The 23,313-nt window shown below is 42.3% G+C and overlaps 1 protein-coding gene across 19 annotated transcripts in view; it reads left to right on the top strand.

Moving 5' to 3' along the window:
* LOC149317998 (F-box-like/WD repeat-containing protein TBL1XR1) overlaps positions 1-22,112 on the top strand; it is a 236,259-nt gene extending 214,147 nt beyond the window's left edge. For all 19 annotated transcript variants that reach the window (XM_089508806.1, XM_089508803.1, XM_089508822.1 and 16 more), the window contains 11 exons: positions 4,473-4,605; positions 6,942-7,083; positions 8,593-8,656; positions 8,752-8,849; positions 10,318-10,378; positions 11,314-11,435; positions 12,333-12,407; positions 13,744-13,871; positions 15,716-15,881; positions 16,901-17,002; positions 20,187-22,112. In XM_089508806.1, the coding sequence (XP_089364932.1) occupies positions 4,473-4,605; positions 6,942-7,083; positions 8,593-8,656; positions 8,752-8,849; positions 10,318-10,378; positions 11,314-11,435; positions 12,333-12,407; positions 13,744-13,871; positions 15,716-15,881; positions 16,901-17,002; positions 20,187-20,213 (1,118 nt within the window). In that variant the 3' untranslated portion in view covers positions 20,214-22,112. The remainder of the gene's footprint in view (positions 1-4,472; positions 4,606-6,941; positions 7,084-8,592; positions 8,657-8,751; positions 8,850-10,317; positions 10,379-11,313; positions 11,436-12,332; positions 12,408-13,743; positions 13,872-15,715; positions 15,882-16,900; positions 17,003-20,186) is intronic.
* Positions 22,113-23,313: the final 1,201 nt, after the last annotated feature.

A 23,313-nucleotide genomic window follows, 5' to 3' on the forward strand; every position in this document is an offset into this window, starting at 1 on the left:
GCTCGTTGAAATGTCGCCTCCATTCAAGAAGTGTGATGTCTGCTGGGGTAAGCTCCCGGTACAGGACCCTCATTCATCTTGCCTTCTTTGCCTGGGAAGAGACCACAATCCTAAGGCCTGTTTGCTCTGCAAGTCCATGTCCTCCCAGGCAAGAAAGAGCCGGGAATCCCGGCTAACCTCAGCTATTGCCCAGGGGAAGTTTTGGGAGGGGGACTCCTGCCCGTCCTCGGCTCCTTTGGCATCGACTACGGCTCCCCCAGCTTTGGCGTGAGATAGCTCGGCTAGCGCCCCACCTGCCTTGACCACTTCAGCCTGTGGTTCAGAGGAACCCAATGCTGATCTTACTGTGGCCCGTGGTTCCACCAAACCCAGTGCCACCACCAAACCCGCCAAGCACTCTCAGAAAAAATCAGAGTCTGTGGGTTCTCTTGCCGCCTCGACTCCGGCTCGGGATGGGGCATCCTCCGTTGACGTGACCATGACCTCCAAGCGGACGGCCTCTGATCACAAGTCACATAAGGTGGTGTCGAGCTCCAAAAAGTCCAAAGACGGCTCCAAGTCCTCCAAGGACCATTCCAGACCTGCCAAGCTTGCCGACACCAAGCCGTCAGGATCGAAGGAGGCTGGGGCAAAGGAGAAAGTGGCCAAGACGGGACCGTCTTCTGGATCTAAAGTCTCCAAGCTGGCCATCAACCCGTTTTTTCCACCGGATGATCAGTGGGACGCCCCTAAGTCTGCTAAGAAACGGCCTTCCATGGCCTCAACACCAGAGGCTTCGGCGTCGAAGAAGACTAAGACTCACCGAGACCGCTCCCGGTCCAGATCACCCCTTCGGACGACAGCGGCTTCCGACCGAGATGCCCGACATCAGCCTTCTGTACGCCGCTCCCCTCGGGACGATCGCCCGTCAAGAAGGTTGTCTGACGTCACTCAGTCCCCGGACAGAGAGGGAACGAGTTCTGTTCCAAGGCCTTCTGCTTCCACAACCGTGCCGTTCCTGCAACCCAACGAGGAGGATCCCCACTCCACTCAGAGGAGGTCCCCTACTCCGGTTCCTCAGTCTCCGTCTAAGGACCGCGAAGATGATTCTGTCTTCTACGATTCGGAGACCAACAGGTACTTCATGGCGGTACCGAGAGAGGTGGCACTGCTGAAGTTCACCTCCAAGCTCGAGCTTCGTCCGACTCGGGCAGAGGGACAGACTCCGATGGAGAAACGGAGCTCTCAGGCCGCCGTCCAGACGACATCCTCCCGGTCGCCTGCTCGCCACCCCAAGGACTGACTCGTGTCAGTGGTCAATTCCGACGTTGCCAATTCCGACTCCGAGCCCGAGCTCCTGCCTGACTCGGACGGTCCTTCGGAACCAGAGATGTCCCCGCACAGTTCTCCGCAACGGCTCCACCAACCAGAACCTGCTTCTCCGACAGATGATGTCCACTCTTTCAATGAGCACGTTATTAAGATGTCTCGTGCTCTTGATATCAAACTGGCATACCCGGAGGAGGAGGCCAAGGATCCAGTTGAGCGCCAGGTCCACGGTCGCATCCAGACACTGCCCTCCATACCACTGCTGCCGTCGTTGGAGACCATTGTCAAGTGCTCCTGGGACGCCCCGTCTTCGTTGCTCGGACCGTCCCACAAGATAGAGTCCCTCTACCGGGTGTTTTCACCCAACGCCCCCTGGTTGGCATCGCATCCTCGCCAAAATTCTGCTATTGTGGAAGGAGCCCAGCAGACGTCGACTAATAGACAGGCCTCTTCACCCACGGACAGGGAGGCCAAAAAGATTGATGGTTTGGCCAAGAAGGCCTACTCGGGCAGCAGCCCTGGCGGTCAAAGCGATCAACTACACTGCCTGTATGGGGGCCTACATCCAGACTCTGATGGAGGGAATCTCCCCTATCATCCCGGATTTCCCGGATGACGTTCAGCGCACCCTAACTGAGATTAGGGACAAGACCCACTCGATCGGGAGCTGGCTCATCACCGCCTCCAGAAATGTTGCGGAGTGCTCGGGCAGGGCCGTGGCGGCTTCGATTGCTCTGCGGCGTCATGCATGGCTTCGAGGGTCGGATCTCAACCCAAACGTCCGAGCCACCATAGAAGACATGCCTATTGACGACTCCGGCCTGTTTCACACCGAGACGGATGACAGGCTGAATAGAAAGTTCAGATTGAAGGCAGCAGCTAAGAAGCATGGCATGTCCACCCCTCCAACCTCACAGTTTCGGAGAAGACAGTGCCCATGGCAGCAAGCAAGGTCAGTGTCAAAGGACTTTTTATCAAGACAACAAGGCACCCAGCGGCAGAGGTATTCATCTCAGTCTTCCTCTTCCTCTGGCCGTCGCAATTTTCCTGGCCGGTATCGTAAGAACCGCCGACAGGATACCAGCCAGGGAAACAAGAGGACATGAAGACTCCCTGCGTGCTTCGTCCCTTCTCCTCTCTACTTCTTAGACATTTTAAAGCCCTTCATCACCATCTGGGCCTCCATTACTACCGACTCTTGGGTATTGGACATCGTCTGTAGGGGTTATGCCCTCGAGTTCGAAGAGCTCCCTCCAACTGGAGCTTTCATTTCCACCGTCCCCTCGGACACCCTTCTCGACAAAGTACGCGCTTTACTGTTAAAGGGGGCGATTTCACCCATATCGCCCGAACAATTGTCCAGATCTTTCTTCTCAAGGTACTTCGCGGTACCGAAGACTGATGGCGGAATCAGACCCATGGTGGCCGAGGCAGCCGTGGTTCCCGTTCCTGCTGCACCTCTCCAACAACGACTTTCTCTGGTTGGAACCTCGTCCCGACCTTCTCACTCCAGAACGGCCACGTCCGACACCCGGACATCGAGACGCTACCGATGGTCGCGTGGAGGCTCCGTCCCTAGCAGACCTACCTGATCCGATGCGGAGGGTGATCCTGGCTGTGCAAAAACCGTCAACCCAAAGGTCTTACGCCGCCAAATGGAAGTGGTTCCAGCAATTCCTGACTGAAAGAGACCTTTCTCTACAGCGAGTGACAACGCCGGTGGTACTGGAGTTCCTGCTGTTGCTTGTGGATGCGGGGCTAACCCTCACATCCATTAAGTGCTACCTGTCTGCCATTTGTTCTTATTTTCAGTATGATGGTAATCTTCTTTTTTCAGGGACCCTCTGGTGAAGAGTTTCCTGAGAGGCTGTAATAACCTCCACCCCCAGGTCTCGGTCCCGGCCCCGGCTTGGAGCCTGGATGCTGTGCTGTCTGCTCTACAATCCAAGCCCTTTCAACCTATGGCCACAGCGGACTTGAGACTATTGACTTGGAAGACTGTCTTCCTTGTGGCCATAACCTCTGCCCGCTGTGCGGGCGAACTCTGTGCCTTGAGAAGGGACCAGCCCTTTTTGAGGTTCCACAGGGACAAGGTGGTTCTCCGTACCGACATTACTTTCCTACTGAAGGTAGTGTCGGCCTTTCATATGTGTCAGGACATTGTATCACGTACCCTAGCATCGAACCCGACCACTGAGTTTGAACACACTATACACACTTTGGACGTTCGGAGGGCTTTGGCCTTCTACTTGGACAGGACTTCGGGTTCGAGCCATTCCGAGAGACTTTTTCAGTGCTACTCAGAACCGGAAAAGGGACAGCCGGTATCGGCTCAGAGACTGTCCAAATGGGTGGCCGCCACCATCCACCTCTGTTATGAGCTGTTAGGCAGACCAGTACCGGTTGGGGTGCGACCCCACGCAACTAGGGCGGTAGCAGCATCCTCCGCATTTCTGTCGGGCATTTCCCTGGAGGATGTCTGCAAGGCGGCTGTTTGGTCCCAGCCTCTGACTTTCATAAAACACTATCGACTGGACACCAGGGCCAAATGTGATGCAGCCTTTGGGAGGGCAGTATTGGTTTCAGGGTTACACTGATGGCACTGCTCTCTATGTTCAACTGTTTACACTTGTATGATTTAACCTATGCTTGGGTTGTCAGGGAAAGTTTGGGGTTCACATAGGTCCTAAATGACTTAATGGGCCCTATCTCAGGGATCTTTGCCCAGTGATTCCAGAAGTTTCCGAATAGCTCTGTGCAGGCGCAGTAAACCCATTTGTATGTATTCGCAGATGACCACTCGAAGAAATACCGTTACAGGTACGTAACCTGTCCATATGCATGATAGGAACTAATGGGGCTTGCGGCTGTGGTGCACAGCAGTGTGGCGGTGCACATGCTCCACAGACATGCGCCCCATTGGTTCTTCTGGGGCGCACGATGGGCTCTTCCGGCATGGCTTTCAGCATATGCTGAAAGCCACGTATGGTGCGCCCGCGTAAAACGTGGGCACGCTGTACAATTGAGAACTTTCCTTGTGTACTTCTACTATCAATTTAATAATTGAATAAATTTTATAAATGGGGGCAGAGGAGAATGAATGGATCGTTAATGGAAATGCTCAGTAATAATACATATGCTGCCTCTTGTTTCCTTTTGTCCAGATAATCATACAGATATGATGGAAGTGGATGGTGATGTTGAAATCCCTCCTAATAAAGCAGTGGTGCTACGTGGCCATGAATCTGAAGTGTTCATCTGCGCCTGGAACCCTGTTAGTGACCTTCTGGCCTCAGGGTATGTTTCCCCTAAAGTTGCAAATGGGTTTGAACAAAAGATCTCACAGAGTGTCTCTTTTGTTTCTGTGTGGGAATACAGGAAACAACCTTTTTTAATCTTCATAATAGCATTTAGGCATTTTCCTTCAGTGGTGTGAACCAGAAACATGATGGGGAGAAAAGTGGGGGGAAGCTCTAGGACTTTCTTCCAAGCAGAAACATTGGTGTCATTAGCATGAACACTAGAGTAATTGATGGATTCTTCTGATAGGAGAATGAAGTGTTGTGAAGGTTTGCACATGGGTTAAACTGTAAAATACGCATTTCAACTGGCTGAAGATGATTTTGTAAAAGTTTCGTTGTGTAGTAGAGTTTGGACCTATGCAATCAGAAATACAACAGTGTACAAACAGATACCAGACCGATGCTAACAGTGTATAGTATTATAATCACACCAGTCCTAATAAACTAAGTAGTATGTCTATGTATTGCTGCCCTTTTTATGTGTCTTTATGTATGTTGTCATGATGAGTCTCAGAAAGTCAGAATTTGCCTCACCTCCTCTGCTTTGTTGGTTAGCTAATGTTGTTTTTAAAATAATCGATTTTGTTTTGTTTTAGCAAAGACTGTTCTGTGTGGTCTATTGCAAAAAGGCTGCATTATGATTTGGATAACAGAAATTTTTCTAGCAATCAAAACCTGTTCTGCCATCATACATTAAATCCAGTAGAGCCTTTGGTCCACATGCAGCCCCACCAAACCTGCCAGTGCAGATCCCAGGAGTCCACTTCCTGTAAACCTTCTGGACCCAACTGGCACTTTAAATGCTGCCTTGGCCAATCCTTTTGGAGGGCTGAAACAGCCACTTTTCAGTGATACTGTAAAATATCTAGTGACTTTCTGTTTTGGAAAAGAAAAATAATATTCCAGGTATTTAAAGGCTCTATGGGGTGTAAATGGCCAGTCACAGCTCTGCCCCTCATTACTCACTAACTTTGGTAGGAAGGGATATGTGGACTATGCACTTACTTTCTGACAATGTAGCTCCAGCCTTCTTTGCTAAGAGAAAATTGCTATAGTCTTAAATTTACACACGGCTGACCATCTTCATTGATACAGTCCCATCCTCAGAGAAAGATGGGATATTAAACAAATAAGTATAAAATAAAAGTTTAACAATATGTAATCTTCAGCATGCCATAGTGCCATCATGGGCTTATTTGTAAACTTTCTGAAGTTACTGGCACCTTCCAATTAATATCATTACACCACTTCAGGACTACATTGTTGTTTTGTGGCCATTTATTGGTTGGTTTTCCCCATGTGGAGTAAATAATAGTCTGCTATCCTTTTGTGGACAGAATGAGGCCAGTCCATGGTAGATCCTTTCCTTTCCCCCAAGTGTTGCTTCTTGGTTCTTTGCAGTAGGGAAAATCATAAGCATGTTCTCACTAATGACACAAAAACTTTGGCCCTTGAGCCAAAACAACATGAGTTTTATAAAATTTTACTACTTATGCAGGAAATGTAATATTTGACAAGATTGTGAAGTCGAAGGCTTTCATGGCCGGCATCCATTTTTTTTTTGTGGGTTTTTCGGGCTATGTGGCCATGTTCTAGAAAATTTTCTTCCTGACGTTTCGCCAGCATCTGTGGCTGGCATCTTCAGAGAATGCTTTGCCTGGAAAAAGTTTGGTGTATATATACTGTGTGAGCCTGGGAATGCAGGAGCGATTTGCATGTGTATTGTTCTGTGCTGATGGCCGACCTTAGTCTGGGAGGCTAATGCAAACGAGGATTAATGTCTGCTAATTGGTGATCATTATCTGCTGGAAAAGCCCCTGACTCTGAGTGGTTTCCCATTTGCATTTGCTGAGTCCTTATTTTGCTATTCCTCAGGACTGGTAGCCAAATTTTGTTCACTTTAAGGGTTTCCTCTTTCCGGTTGAAATTATCCAGATGTTTGTGGATTTCAGTGGCTTCCCTTTGACAACACTGTTGTAAAACTACCTCAATACTGAGAATGGCAGTATAGCTACAGTGAGCCCTCTGGATCAGCAATTTGGAGCGACTGCAGATCGTCACACATATTATTAAATAGCTACGGTTCAACGATTTCGAGTGACGACAGATCATCCCCATCCCATCCCAATTATTAAATGGTGGTGACATGAACGCATATGCTTCAGAGTGTCTGCATTCAGGTTGCTGCCATTTAATAATGTGAGATGTGATCCTCTGTGTTTATTTCCTATCCGTGGTGGTACCCGTAACAGAATCCCCACAGATCCAGAGGACCCACTGTATTTGCATTTTTGTTCTTCCAGAATTGTTCTCAGCCTTTTTATTTTGCAGATCTGGAGATTCTACGGCACGAATATGGAACCTCAGTGAAAACAGTACCAGTGGATCAACACAGCTTGTCCTTCGGCATTGTATACGAGAAGGAGGCCAAGATGTACCAAGCAACAAAGATGTGACTTCTCTGGATTGGAACGTAAGCAGAAACTTCTAAGTGTGCAAATCATCTTTTGTAAAAGTTTGGCTTTTTTGATTCAAATACCTCAATGTCTAGTGGGTGTTCATTGAGGGAGGGAATTTTGGATATTCCTTTTATTGCTCCTGTTGTACCATTGATGTGCATGGTACCTGTCAGAACAGTTGCCTTGCTGAAATGACATAATCTGGTATACGTGAGAGATTATGTAGCAACTGAAAACCAACAGAGCTTGTCTAAGCATATGTTCAGCAGCTCTCTACTTTGTACAGAAAAGGGCTCTGAAAACTCAGTGGTCTTTCAGAAATGATACATTAGTGGAACTGTGCATTCCCAGCCAATATGCACAACTCCTGAGTGCATTGAAATTAACTGTCTGGAATATGACCCCTAACAATGGAGATAAAGGCAAGGAGGCAAGAAATAGAAAAGATGAAGTGCAGCTACAAACAAGTTTAATTTATCGTTACCACTAAATGTGTAGTTTTTAACAACAACATTGAGAAACCAAAACTGCTGGCAAAGTAACACTGGCACAAATATAGTGAAGCATAAATCTGTTTTAGCTGATTATCTTGGCACAATCCAGGAACTGTTTTTCTCTGATTAGGTCCATGTCAAGAAAGACTCATCTTGGAAGAGGACTGTGTTAGTAGTTCTCGACTGTAGATAAAGGCTTTCAAGGGGAAACATGGGGAGCAATTACTTACAAAGCCCCAGGGTTTGCTTTTGCAGATCCCTTCCCCAACTGTCCACACATATCCCAGGCTCACTGGAAATAATACAACAACAACAACAACAATAGGATTTATTTATATGCTGCCCAATCACTGGGAATCCAGGCGGCTTACAACAGAAGGGATAATAGATGATTCTCTGCCCTCAGGCTTACAATCTAAAAAAGACATGACACAAAAGGAGATGGGAATGGTGGGGATCAGGTCCAGCATTCTTCTCTCCCTCTGTGGCCTGGACCAAGGCAGATGGACTGGAGGGAGGGCTCTTTTTCTTAATCGAGGCCAGCCCCGATGGCGTTGGGCTTGTCCTTTCGCCCCCTCTAAGGCCAGAAGATAACAGTTGGAAGGAGGGAGGGCCCTTCCTCTTCAGGCCCGATGGTGTTGTCACTTCTGGCCACCATTTTACTCACTTTTTTTCCTTTTTCTGAAGTATTGGTGATGGGGGTGCTGCTCAGTAAAACCCCCACTTGGAGTTTTGAGATAAAAAATGGTCTGCAAATTGGCCTGGGAAATTATTTTGGTATGTGGGGGAAGAGGGTTGCTGGGTTTTGTAGGAAGGTTCAGGAGCTACAGTTGTCATGTTCAGGAACATGATCCTAAGTGTGTTGGATGTAAACCCTAAGTTCAGCAAGGCTTTCTTCCAAAAAGGTGTGCATAGTATTGCAGCTGCAGCCTCTGTTCTCACCAGGAGGCACAAGCATTCTCAATGAAAATGCTAGATTGTTTAGCTGTAGTCTATCAAAAGTGTAAGAGCTGTAACTTTTCCCCTCAGAGTGAAGGTACACTTCTAGCAACGGGGTCATATGATGGATTTGCAAGGATATGGACTAAAGATGGTGAGTACACTGCTTTTGTACTGGATAATTTGGTTCAATTACTTTGTGTAACCAAAAAGAAAAAAATTGTAATTAATTCAGTCTTTAATTTCTAGGTAACCTTGCCAGCACGTTAGGGCAGCATAAAGGTCCCATATTCGCATTAAAATGGAACAAGAAAGGCAACTTCATTTTAAGCGCAGGCGTGGATAAGGTGAGAAGACTTATTTTATATTCACTGTTGCAAGATTAAAACGTGAGGTATCAACCGTTATAGAGTTGTGTTAGCAGTTAAGAGACAGTTAAGCCCTGGGAAAAGCTTCCTGGGCTTAGGAGTAGTAATCTTTCCTACAACTTGATCAGGCCTGTCATATAGCCATTGATTCATATGCAGTACAGACAGCAGATATGATCTCTTAATGCTAGTGGAAATTGCAATTTACTTCTGTATTATGGGGTAAAAACTACCAAATAATGAATTTATAAGAGCAGGTGAGAGCTCTCATTGTTGGAGCAGCTTAAGACTAGAGCACACAAATATGAGGAGAATCAGAAATAAAATTTAATGCTGTTTGCATATGATGTTCTCGTCAGTCTCACTGTCTTAGGGCCCGTTTCATGCACTACACAGCAGGAAACCCAAAGTTGTTTTGCAGTGCCCTCAACAAAAAGACACCGCTTGACCAAGTAGGCATATAAAATACTCATGGTAGCAAAGGTGTGTGTCATGTGCTCTTTTAAAGATATATTTAAAGTGAAGAATGCAATGTTTAAGTGATAGATTAGTTTTAGATAAACAAAATGACAAACCAAAATTGTACCCTCAGTTGGGCAACAAATTTTAGTATTGCTGCTGCTACTACCACCACCACCACCACAAGGACTTCCTTTGCACACAGAGCTGTCTTGTGCAGTCTTCCAAGTAATACCTCTGTACACTTCAATAAGACACTTTTATTGATGAGGTCATTCAAGAATGAGAGATGACAGGAGAAAAATATACTGGAGTCTAGCATTTGCTTCTGATGATATCTTAAGTAAAAATGTGTGTGTGTGTATGTGTGTACATGATGGGAGAGAAAGAGAGAGAGAGAGTGTGTCCAAATCAGCTGAAAGTACTTACAGGAGCCAGTGAAGTTCTGTTTGTTGTCATTCTAACATGTAGACTATTTAGACATGACATGCTGAAGCAAAAGCAACTATATATGTTGGTTTCAGTGTATGAAGAAAAGGAGCATTTTTTACCTTGCAGTGGAAGAACAAACAGTGGAGACAGAAGGAAGAACTCTTTTTTTTATGTCATTCACCCATTTCTGAGAGTTTCAGGAAAGCTATAGGGAGGTTTACATGTGTTGGGGGAGAACATATAATTTTCTCCTAAGTAGTACCTTACAGAAAACAAATATTTGAGGAATGATAAATCAAAATTAGGGGGTTGGATTTTAAAAAGAAATTAGTGTTTTTAAAAAGAGAACATTGGAGGCATGTGAGGAAATACTTTATGCTACTAAAAGCATAGAGGTATATCTTTTTGGCAGTTTTCTAAATGATGACCCTCTCCTTATAAAACACAGAGTCCTGAATACTGTTTGTTCAGCAGATTTTAGCAGTTTTGCAAGGACGATCCTTAAGGAAATTTAATGTTTTTTTTTACTACCATTATTTTGTTGTTTTAAATTCAGACCACAATTATTTGGGATGCACACACTGGAGAAGCCAAACAGCAATTTCCTTTCCATTCTGGTATGTATTTCTCTTCTAAAGAATAAGTTACTCTTCTAAAAAGAACAAGAGGCAATTCACAGTGAAAACCAGTTTTAATTTCCTCCATATGTCTTTCCCCCTCCCAAACCCCCCTCCAAAATGTACACCCAAGTATCTTTGTTTGGAAATGGGAAGGAGATACACTGAGCACATCATCACTTTCCCTTGTATTTGGATCATCTTGGGAAAAGGAACAAGCATGACTTCCTGTCATGTTGATTAGTTACTTTTAAACTATTAATCTGGAGGGACACTGGGGGCTGTTGTGTAAATAATTAACCTTGAATTAAAGAATTAAAATATACAGTGTGCCCATGTCATACTCAGGCGCGCCATACACAGCTTCCAGCATATTTCTAATGGGGCTTGAGTTTACACATTTTTTCCCTTACATGGCGGGGGCCAGAACGGATCTCCCACGTAAGGGAAGGTCCAACTGTAGATACTTTTTTCCCACTTTAAATGAACAACATATCAGGCTTCCACTGCAATAGAATCATGCTGGAGGATCTAAAAGTTTCTAGAGAGAACACTTCTCTAAGCATTTCTAGGTCTGCCAGCAAGATTTTATGCAGTGCTTGGGGTGAAACCTGACCATAGAATCATGCTGGAGGATCTAGACATATCTAAAGATAGCATATTTTTTTGGACATGGGTAAGTTAAATTGCAGATACCAGTCACATGTATATGGGCATCTTACTGTACTTTATTCCACTCAGTCTACATTTACCTTGATTGCATCATTTTAGCAATATTCAGCAGTAGTTAGATTGAGCACCACCATGGGTTTTCTGAAGACATCCACAGAATTTTGTGGCAAACAGCAGTCTGACAGCAGTGGCATTATCCCTGTGATCAAAGGGAGGATGAGATATTTCTTCTTATTTTTGTCCTTTTTTATTTTTGTCAATAGCACCAGCATTAGATGTTGACTGGCAGAGCAACAATACATTTGCCTCCTGTAGCACAGATATGTGTATTCACGTCTGTAAGTTAGGTCAAGATAAACCCATCAAAACCTTCCAGGGCCACACAGTAAGTATTTATTTTTGTTTTCTTATGTTCCAATTACATACTTGAACTAAAGTTAAGATTGACATGACCGTGTCATTGGGAGGTGCAGCATATAATTTTCTTCTTGTTGTATAGATACAGCACCTTGCATACCTCTAGTTTGAAGAACTTGTGGTCTAACGCCACAGTTGCCATAAACTATGAAATTTCACTGAAGTGTCTACACTAGTCTTCTTAAGTTGACTGAATTCTTCAGAAACTATGGATGATTTGACAAGACTCTAGAACTGTGAGATGAGTTAGGGTAATTCTTAGGAAAGGCAGGCGTTGAATGCAGACGTTGTTGCACTGACCTCTGTGTTGTACAGTAATGATATTCTTATTATTTAGATACAGTGCTGCTATTGCTATTATTAATAATAATTATTAATCATTGTCATCCTCATCACTGTCATCATCAAAGAGGTGCTCTTGGTCAGTCCTAAAGAATGCAGTGGAATCTGATGTTAAGAAAATAGTCTCTTCCAGCCTTAAAATTCTCGATCTTGGGAGAAGCGGGAAATATAAATAAAACGTATTATTATTATTATTATTATTATTATTAAAATTGTTACGTTTCATCACAATTAAGTTCCACTGAATTGAATGGGATTATTTTATTGACTGTGTTTAGAACACAGTTGTCATGATGCTGGGACTTTAACCAGGCAGTTGTTTTCACTGCAAGGATGTAGCTGACAAGTAGATTAGAACTTTAAGATAGGGATGTTGAACCATATTTTCAACACTATGCCATGTTTAAGTTTCCTGTCACATAATTGCTCTGTTGAGAGAGTTCCTTGATTTCTTTTCTCTCTTATGGAAAATAAAATAAAAAGCAAAGGGCAGGCCAAAGTTATTGTCTCTGTTTCATTTCAGAATGAAGTAAATGCAATCAAATGGGACCCCACTGGTAATCTTTTGGCATCTTGTTCAGACGACATGACTTTAAAGGTAAATATGCAGTGCATTGCTAGGTAGTTTGGCTTTGCAATAAACATTTTTGCTACACTTCCTCAAGCATGTTATTTATGTGGGTAGCTTTTGACATTCTTTGCTGATAGAACTTTGAAATGCCTCAGTTCCGAGGATATTTCTAGTCACTTTCTAGACCATATGAACTGTGTTGTTGCAACAAACCAAGAAATCATCAGGTCTGTCTGCAACAATGACCAGCTGAATCCCTCCATTCCTTTTGGACAATAGTGGATGATAAACCAATATGCATTGTCAGTTCTAGTTTCCATGAATTTGATACTGAAGGTATTTATGTTAGTGGCTACCCACTTACTTGGGATTTCATTAAACATTTTGCCATTTAAGTGTTACTTGAAGACCTGACTCTCTCCCCCCCCCCCCCGCCCTTTTGTAATCGCCCTACTCCCAGTCAATTCTTTTGAATTGTTTTACCTGCCTGAATTAGAGTGTTCTATACCAGTTTAGCCCAATAGATTCCAATGTTGGTGTCATTTCAGTGCCAAGTCAATTTTTGTTTTTTATTGAAGCCTCTGGACCTAACTGATTTTACTTCATGTGCTATGGTCACACAACTACACCACGTTGGCTGTTTTTAATGGTTGTGTGAAAGAGGTGATATGAGCAGGTGTTCTCTTGTTACACGGCAAGCAACACCTTGTGAAATTGCCTCTTTCTCACAACCATTAAAAGTTCAGGAACTGTCTCTAGTTCTCAGTGACAACTCTGTGGGTGACTGATAGAGTTGAGAGGTAGAGTTGGTCTCCCATTGGAGTGCTGCACCCTCTGCTGCCATTCATCCTGGTACCATGTGGAGCATGTTTGCTATGTTTTCAGGACTCCTTGAGCAGTTTAAAACCTGGAGGGGCCTGTTTTGAACCAGGAAGTAAGCTGGTTTATTTCATCGTCAAAAAAAAGGCCTCCTCTGGGCTTAAAACAAGCCAGGGCCTCTCCAAAAGTATATCTTAGAGAACTTGAGTGACATTTTTAATTGTTTTTTTAAAAAGTGAAACAATTACTGAAAAAAATGGGGAAGTGCTAGAGAACTAAACGTTTCTTTGAGGGAACTGCATTTGGCCCATGGATCACACTTTTCCCAGCCCTGCTTTACACATAATGAGGATAATAAGCTGACATTTTAGTTAATATCTCGTATCCAGGGCATAAAATACATATCTATTTTATTTAAATTAGTATCTGTTTTGCTTAATTATAGATTTGTGGATACTAGACAACTGCAGTATTTGTAAAGAAACCTTTAAATAAAAATGACTAAGTAGTGCTACTGATTGTTTGCTTTTATTGCCTTTCTTAGATCTGGAGTATGAAACAAGATAATTGTGTCCACGATCTGCAAGCACACAACAAAGAAATTTATACTATCAAATGGAGTCCTACGGGGCCAGGAACAAACAACCCAAACGCCAATCTTATGTTAGCAAGGTAAATTTGACCTTTGGTCTTTTTTGATAGGAAGAAGAAACAGGTGAGCCAGGTGTTTAATTCATGTGTCCCTGAGCAAGTCAGGGCTCTTCTTAGGAGAAGATAGCTCTGCAGGCTACATGCACTTTATCCAACTTTTCAGGACAACATGCCCTAGGCTCTTCCCTGGAGCATTAATTAATTTGTTTTAATTAATTTGTTTTATTTATATACCGCTATTCCAAAGATCATAGCAGTGAACAGCAAGTAAGCTAATTAGCAAGTAAGCTAATTTGCCCCCAACAGTCTGGGTACTCATTTTAGCGACCTCGGAAGGATGCAAGCCTGAGTCGAGCTTGGGCCCTTTTGCTGGTCTTGAATTCGCAACCTTGTGGTTTCGAGTAAATGGCTGCAGTACAGGCATTTAACCACTGCGCCACTAGGGCCCCATGGTATGCCTTTAGTTGTAGGCTGCAGTGCTCCTAAACTATATGTACGTCAGCTAAATCAAGCAAATTCAGATAAATAGGGCCAATTCATACATAACTTGATATATGGATATTGTGACATGGATGCACCACCCTAAGCCACCTAGAAGTGAGGTTAGGCTGCCTGAATGCATATCTCCATGCACACATTCCAGTGATCCTCCTTGTTTACTGGGAAGGAGTAGAAAACATCCACTCCACCCCCTCAACTAGTGACGTATGGGCAATCTTGAGCAGGCATGTAACAAGAAGTTTCTTCATTTTATTTTTCACAACAGAAGGAAAGAGTGATCTCTGGTGAGAGGGAATGGAGGGCTTCCTTTCCAGTCCCTTCCAATGTGATCTGTGTGATTATTTGTGGGATATTTGTATTGTTGTTATTTTCTGTAAAGTTGCTTTCAATTTATGTGGCAACCATTGGAACAAGAGACCTCCAAGAGACTTGGGCTGCATCCACACTGCAGAATTGAGAGTGAAACAGACAGGGAGGAAGGAGCAGCCAGAAACTGCTCTTGGCCCAATTGCCCTGAGGCCTCAGTGAACACATACCATGGTCTCAAGCACATCTCCTGCCACAGTCCCAATGACCCACAGAAAGGAGCAGAAAAGATCTGCTCCTTTTGAGCTACTTTTGGGCCGCCTTAGGTGGACCTAGTCCTAGGGTGGCTTTCAGGCTCGCCAGGGGTATGTGTTGTCTAAATGCCACATCCCAAGAGCAACCGGACACCGCCCCCATCTGCCCGTCTGTTTCAGGTCATTGTTTAGGTTGACACCACCTTAACTGCCATAGCTCAATGCTGTGGAATTCTGGGAATTGCAGTTTGGTGAGACATTTAGCCTTCTGTGTCAGAGAGGTCTGGTGCCACAACAGTATTAGTTATGCAATGCAGATACAGCCTAAGTCATCAAGAGCCCTGCTCCTGCATACTCAGGACCATAGCTTCCTTTATTGCATCAACCCAACTGTACTTCGGATTTTCTTTTCCTTCTGCCTTCAGTTTTACTGAATAATTATCATCTTTTCCAGTGAGTCATGGTGTGTCCAATGTACAATAGCCATCATTTAGTTATTTTGCTCCACTATTGAGCATGGCACCTCCCCATACTTTTCTCATACTAAATTTTGATTTTTAAACAATTAACTATTAGTCTATGTGGCTCTATTTTCCTTAAGCAAGCCTTCTGCTGCCTTTTTTCTTTTTTGTCATTTTTTATTCCTTGATTTTTGACTCCCTTTCCTTGTACATTTGCTTATAAAATCTTTCAAATAAAAATTATGCTTAAAACAGTATAATATTTTAATGTGCAAATGCATGTGTATAAATTGATATTACATAAAATAACTATTTTTACTTCTTCTCTTTTCTTCTTTGGCAGTGCATCCTTTGATTCTACGGTTAGGTTATGGGATGTAGACAGAGGGATCTGCATCCACACCTTGACGAAACATCAAGAACCTGTGTACAGTGTAGCTTTCAGTCCTGATGGCAGGTACCTGGCCAGTGGCTCTTTTGACAAATGTGTACACATCTGGAATACACAGGTATGTCTGCCAGTACTCTTTATATATATATATATATATATTTTAAAGTAGGTGATAGCTGTGTTGGCCACAAAACACACATGCTTATGGTGGTGATACCTTTATTAGCCCAACAGAAAAGCACAAAATACGTTTTGGTAGCTTTTGAAGCCCACTGGTTTCTTCTTCATTGACAGAGAATTTGGTTTTGAAAGCTATTGCAATTTATTTTTTTCATTTTATTTTTTCATATTTACTGCTGTTTACACCCTACTATTTCATCAGATTAGCAGGGCAGCTTTCATGAGAGAGATCTAACATTCAGCAGAGAAAGACCAAATTCACACAGCTCCATAAGCTTGGGATCCATAGGAACCCAGACTTACCTGGATACATGCAACATAGGTTAGTGGGTAAGTCACTGAATAGAACACATCAGAGAAGAAAAATGCCAGCTTCACAATTTTGCCATTCCTGCTGCACGTAGTAGCGATCAAGAAGCACATCCTAGCATCATGTCCACAATCCAGGGTGTCTGTTGAGTGATGCAAATTCAGTTAACATAATGTAAAAAGTGGTCCTGTACAAGAGAGTACATTAATTGGTCAGCTCATTTACTTACAGTTTATGTAATATTCAAAGCAGAACCATGTTAGTTTGTATCAGTCTACAAAAGAATCTTTTAGCACTTTTAACACTAATGTGAAAGAAAGGTTTGTAACATAAGCTTTCATAGACTTGCAGGGGCTAATTTTTATTTTTCCCAATATAAGCTGCTCTGGAAGCCATTTTATAACTGAACACAAAGCTAAACATTATATAAATCAATAAATACACCCATCTACTTTTTCCTTTTTTAAATCTTTTTGGAGGTTATTTTGAGATGTAGGTCTCAGCTGTCCTTTTTTAATCAGTATTGTACTTTAAATTTATAATTACATAAAATCAACTAATGTGCATATGAATTGATAATAAATAAATGATCATGATAAATTGCTATTGTAATTGCATTCTCTTTTTGCCCAACCTCTTTTCTTTAGACGGGTGCTCTAGTGCATAGTTACCGGGGAACAGGAGGCATATTTGAGGTTTGCTGGAATGCAGCAGGAGACAAAGTTGGAGCAAGTGCTTCAGATGGTTCAGTAAGTAGATCAAAATGGTATTCCATGTTTGTTTCTTTTATAATAATCCACTCTGAGATATTCAAGTGTACCAGATTTTCTTGCAGTTGTTGGGCTGTGTATATGAGCTGGAATAAGTTAACCTCCAGACAAATTAAGAAGAAAAGACAATCTAAACTTACACAGCACTTCATTAGAAAGAAAGAATTAAAACTAAAATAAATGACTCACTTAGTAAACAGACTAGTCATCTCAACCAAGGAGAAACCTTTTTTATTCTTGATATACCACCAGGATATTGAAAGAATTAGTCATTCATTGACATTAGTCAACCATAATTCCCACCTGGAAATGATCAAACAAAACCTAATACAGGTTGAGCATCCCTTATTCGAAATGTTCAAAAATCTGAAACATTTTTCATAACTGGCTGACACCTTTAACTTCTGATGGTTCAGTGTACACAAACTTTGCAAAAAAATTACTTTCAGGCTATGTGTATAAAGTTGTATATGAACCATAAATTAATGTTGTGTCTAAACTTGGGTTCCATCTCCACAATATCTCATGTATGTTCCAAAGTCTGAAAAAAAATTCCAAAACACTTCTGGTTCTGGTCTCAACCTTTACTAATTTTAGAGGCAATATAGAGTTTTCCTTCAGAAATATTTCACAATGACATCTTAAGAGCAAATGCAAGGATAAAAATTAATCATCTGTAGGTTGCCACGATACAGAGGAAACTGCATCTTTAAATGGTGTGGTAGTATATCCCTTTAAAAATTATTAAACCTTGGAAAAGTAACTTTCATGGACTGCAACTCCCAAAGTTGCCATTGTCTGCTCCCATATCTATATATCCAAGAGGTTAATGTTTGTATCTTGCAGTTCAGTTACTGCAGTGAGCTGATAGCAGTCAGCTCCATCAGCCATCCAGGGCAAACAAAACACTAATAAAAATCTAACAGAGGTGTACAGGCATGACTGGAATCTTGTGCATTGTTGTGTGACAGTTGACGGCTTCTGAATTTAGTGGTGTTTACCTCTGACTGCACATACTCAATCTGTAACACATATAAAGGTGTTAAAAAAGATTGTCAGCCAGTGAGAATGCAATAATTGTTTGCATTTCTAATTAAAAGTTTGTCTTCCAAAGAATTGTTTCCTTTTAAACTGCTAGTGGTCTGAGTTCCAGCAAAGAAACGGAGGAAAAAAAGATTGTCAGATTGCCCAGATAATAATTTCTTCATTTTCAGGCTTCCTCTGTGGCTTGGGTGGGAAGAGTACAGTCTGCACCTCCTCTCTTCCAAATTTTAATGCCTCTAGTTGGGTAGTTCCCAAATGTTGATCCTCCAGATATTTTGGACTTTAGCTCCCCTAATTCCTGACTTTTGGCAAAGCTGGCTGAGGTTTCTGGGAGTTGAAGTCCAAAACACCTGGGGGATGAAAGTTTGGGGATCACTGCTCTAGTAGGTATGGGCAATTTGCCAACTTTTTTACCATCTTTGGCTGTTTTACATCCATGAGAGGCCTTCTTCCCCACAATAGGACATGACCCATGCCAAAACATGGTGAAATTACCCTATATAACCAGGGGGCATTGGAGGGCATTTCAGAATTTAAAAAATCAAATGTATTTGAGGGGTGCCCCTCTGAGGTTCTCTGGGGGGGGGACAGTGCAGCCTGCTAAATAAGTGTCCATTTGTACTTTATGCTCATATTTTACCCTCCCACAAATAATAGCAGACCTTGAAAGCCTCCTTATTACTTGATTATCTTGCCAGAGCAAAAAGGACTTGTCTCTTACTCTTGTACTGTGGCAAATGATTTCATTCCTCCTCAACTAAAAAAGAATCTGTTCCTACTACACTGAATGTTTTTCCATGTAAAAAACAAACAAGTGGAAATTATTACTAATAGTTTTACCTAACTCTCTGCAGCCAGTCCTGGGGTCTTAGTGAGCTTTGCTCACCATGTAAACACTACAAGTATATTTTAAACTGTTGTAATTCAGCATTTTTAAAAGAACTGTTTGTTTAATGGTTTTTAAACTTCTCTATTATAGGTTTTACTGGTACACTTGTGTTTTTAATTTGATATCATCTGTTTTGGGTCCTATACCGGGAGAGAAGCAGAATATTAAATTTAATTAATTTATTAATTAAATGTAGCTTTCTCCACTGGGGAGAGCGTAGGACAGACAAAGCTCCCAGCTGTTGTCTTTTATTTGAGACCAAAGATTACAATGAGGATTCTCCTTCACACCACTGGCCTTCTAGCTTGCTGGGAAGCTGAGTTGTATGTGTGAAATCCCTGCTGTTATCCCTGATGTGAGATAACAAGAGGGTTATCAGTTCCCTGTCTGTTCCTGTCAGAAGCTTGAGATTGACTCTACCCATCAAGGCCAGCCATTGTACCATCCCACAAAGGACTGGGATATACAATTTCAAAAAAAAAAAAATGAGCAGACTTTTCCTAACTCTGGTGTATTCTTTAGTTCTCAACTCTGACATTGTATCTCCTGACTGCCCTCTGAATGCTACTGATGGTTCTGTTTTAGCAATCTAAAATACAAGTTATTTCAGGGTGGGGAACAAATCTAAGGGCAAGGGGCAAAATTTGCTCCCATGGTGGACCACATTTTGGTTGCAAATCAGTCCTGCTAATCTGGAAGTTAACATCTGGTTTCACATCAAGATTTTTCAGATGGTTTCCAGTCTTTCTGTGTAGCAAAAGGAGGTGGTTTTGCCCCTGTCCTTTTAAAATTTGGGCAGTTTGGGAATAGAATTCTTCGAAGAATTACACATTGGTCAAGGAGAGTTTCACAGCCAAGGTGGGCTAGAAAATGTGCAACCCCTTTGCAGTTCCCCAGCATTTGTACATCAGATGTATCATGCCTCTACAAACTGGCCACATTAGCAAAAAGTACTAGCCAGGGCAGCGATGTCCAAACTCTGGCCCTCCAGGTGTTATGGGATTCGGCTCCCAGAAGCCTCAGCCAATTTGACCAGTGGTTTGAGATGTTGGGAGCTGAAGTCCAAAACATCTGGAGAGCCAGAGTTTGGACATCACTGAGCTAGAGGCTTCACTTTCATTGTATTTCTCTAATTGTTTTACAAAGTCATTTTGTCTTTTAGAACATTTCTTGTGTATGTACATTTCTGAACACCTTGACTCTTCCCCTCTCATTGTTTTCTCTTTGCAGGTTTGTGTACTAGACCTACGGAAATAGCGCTACTAGTTGGAAGCCATGGACCGACTATGAATGTGTACATAGCCAAAATGACTGTCCCCTTGACCCATGTACTGCTATAGTCCCAATTGAACCATGGCCAGTCCACTACAGCCAAACCTGAAAGAATTATATACATATACTGAATATTAAAAAGCAGCGCAAATGATTACATCCTGAAGAAGATGACAGAGATTTGTCACAGCTTGTGAAGCCTGTTCACCAAGTGCTGGAATCTGCTGTGCCCCCCCCTCCCAAAAAAAAAAAAAACACATGTAAGCATTTGGGAAATGGGGGGGGAAACAGGACAAGAGAGAAACCTAACTGTATATGAGCAGCCCACTGAGCGCATAACTGGGGAAACTACATATGGCTGCCTTTCCCGCCCCCATTTCTTCACCGTCACCCTTCTTAAAGTTTTGAAAGATTGGGTTTTTTTCTTCTTCCTCTTCCTTTTCCTTTTTGGCTTTCTTTCTTGGTAGGTGATGAGCAGTTCTTGTGTACAGGGAAAATGGACTTGCATACTGCTTCAACAGTAATTTGTTCCTTGTTCCTTCCCCCTTCCCACCATGGTTCATGTTTCGTTTTTCCTGCTGCACAAAACAAGGCTGTGAATCTGTTTGGTGGTGGTGGTTCTTTTCACTTGGAATGGTGCCTGTTTGTGGGGAAGGGGAATCCTATTGCATCATTTCCTTTTAATTCATTGTTTTTAAAGATGTTGACATCTGGAATGTGTTGTGGGTTATCTGCTCACAGTTGAGACAGGGAAGGAGGGGAGACCAAGCAAAACTTTAGAAACATGATGTTGACATTCCTTTACATTTTGAGATCCATTAGTAGTAGCTGACAGGATGGGAGTGGGTTCTTTTGGATTGTGACAGTTCCAAAAAAGCAGGAGTTCCTTACTTCAGACCATTTCTGCTAAATGTAAAAGGGTACAATCACAAAGATATTAAGAACATGCAAAAAAGGGACTGGTTTTTGGAACATACACAATGGGGAAATCAGGATTATGGCCATCAAAGAATGGATTTTAAGAATAAGTTCAGAAAGAGCTCACTGTATATATTCCTGATCTATACTCCTTGACACAAGGAAAGAGCTTTGCAAATTTGCTTTCTTGGATTACATATCCCAGAATCTCCCAACCAGCATGTCTATTGGCCACTACAATTTTTGGGAGTTGTAATCATACAAGGTAGTTTTTCCAGCTCTCCTCAAGGTGCAGGTTTTGATTCAGGAGGCTTCCCCTATTGCATGTACATTCCAGAAATCAGCATTAAATTACAGAAACGAATTATAGCCTCCTTTTCTTTGAAACAGTAATTTCATACTGCTCATGGACTAATTGAATCCAAAACAGTGGGGAAAGGGGATTAGTTTGTCTTAAAATTTCATCTGGGCCAGTGTTTTTCTGCTACAACTTCTGTGAGAGTTTTGTCCGTTCTTACTCTGATGTCTATTATAACAAAAATCCAAATTAAAAGTATTTTGATTTTGGGGTGTGCTTTTTTTAATAGGAAAAAATCTTTTGTACAACAACTAAATATTTTGATATCTCTTTTGCTGCCACTTCTGGTGTGAGGCAAGAAGTTTATTCCATCCACTGGAAATTTCTCAGCTGAAAACATATTGGCATGAACAGGAGGAAGAGCATCATTGGTGGTGGTGCTCAACTAACTTTGAGCTGGTCAAGTTCCCAGTGGATTGTGCCTCCTTAGTTTAGAAGTGAACAGAAAAGAGAAAGAAATCTGACCACAAAAAACTTGCTTCGAGCCTATTTTAATACGGAGTGATTGAGCTTCCACAAAGGAAAATTATGTCTTGCACTAATTTCACCCTGCTGCTCCTGCCTCAAAACTTTTTGTATGTACTTGTGATATCCCCCCACCCCCATGACACCCAAATTTAGGATAAACGTAAGCTGCTATTTGTTTTTATGATTGTGGGGGAGATAGGATCACCACTATTGTGTGTCTCCTTTGTTTCTGATATCAAATATTGCTTTTCCTTTCTTTACTGCAAGAGGTGTATGTGACAGACAGTTTTGTTTGCTCACATGTTCGGTTAAAAGTAATACTAGAACGGGTGTCTTTGTAAAAGTGTAGCAGGAGGGCAGACTTTGGCCAGTACCATGGCTACATCTTATTCCATGCAACTCCCAACTTTTTCTGATAAAGATCATCAAAGATTTTAACATTTCACCCAGTTTTGACTTCAGTGAGTGATTTAGGATGCATCTGCACTGTAGAGATAATGCAGTTGGATGCCACTTTAACTGCCATGGCTCCATACTACAGAATTCTGGGCTTTGTAGTTTAGTGAGGCACCAGCACTCTTTGGTAGAGAAGACCAAAGACCTTTTAAAACTAAAAATCTTAGGATTCCATTGGATTGAGCTACAGCATTTAATGTGGTGTTAAATTGCATTATTTCTACAGTATATATGTGGCCTTAGACTCCAGATGCTTTGGAAAGGTCTGAGTTTCTATATTACCATTGCAGTTGCAGCAGCATGGCATATAAAGACAAGATTGCAATTCTTGCTCGCTCTCTCTCTCTCTGTATGTGTATGTTTATGTGTGTCCTTTTTCCAGCCCCATTTCCACAGGCAGAATGACATCTAACAGCAAAAAAAGAGAACTCCTCCCCAACATTTTCATTTTATGAAATGCATAAAAATAGCAAAAAGAAGAAGGGAAGCTTTGAGAATGGCAGCCCCATGTTAAATTCTCCTTCTTTCATTGATCCCGTAATATCTCTTTTACCTTCACCCATGCTGTGATGTCATTACATTGGAGATTTCCCAGCTCTGCATCCTGGGCAAACAAGAAGATGCTCATCATAACCTAGTGCAACCAAGCAGGACCCAAAATAAGAGATAGAGCACTAGGTAGAGAATGGTTGGTTTCATCACCATGTCTGCTTTCTATGTAACAAATAACCCCATCTTTTACAGTTCATTTGTAGATTACCCTAACCAAGAGAATGAAACTAGCTTGCTATTTTAAAAGTCATGGTAAATTCTTTTAGTATTGATTTCTGCCATGTCTGTGTGCACGCACACAAAACCACATCTTAAGCAAGTAGGGTTCAGTTT

The sequence above is a fragment of the Sceloporus occidentalis genome, unplaced genomic scaffold (assembly GCF_023333645.1).
Source record: "Sceloporus occidentalis isolate IW3139 unplaced genomic scaffold, rSceOcc1.0.p SCAF_2, whole genome shotgun sequence".
In the NCBI taxonomy this organism is placed as follows: domain Eukaryota; kingdom Metazoa; phylum Chordata; class Lepidosauria; order Squamata; family Phrynosomatidae; genus Sceloporus; species Sceloporus occidentalis.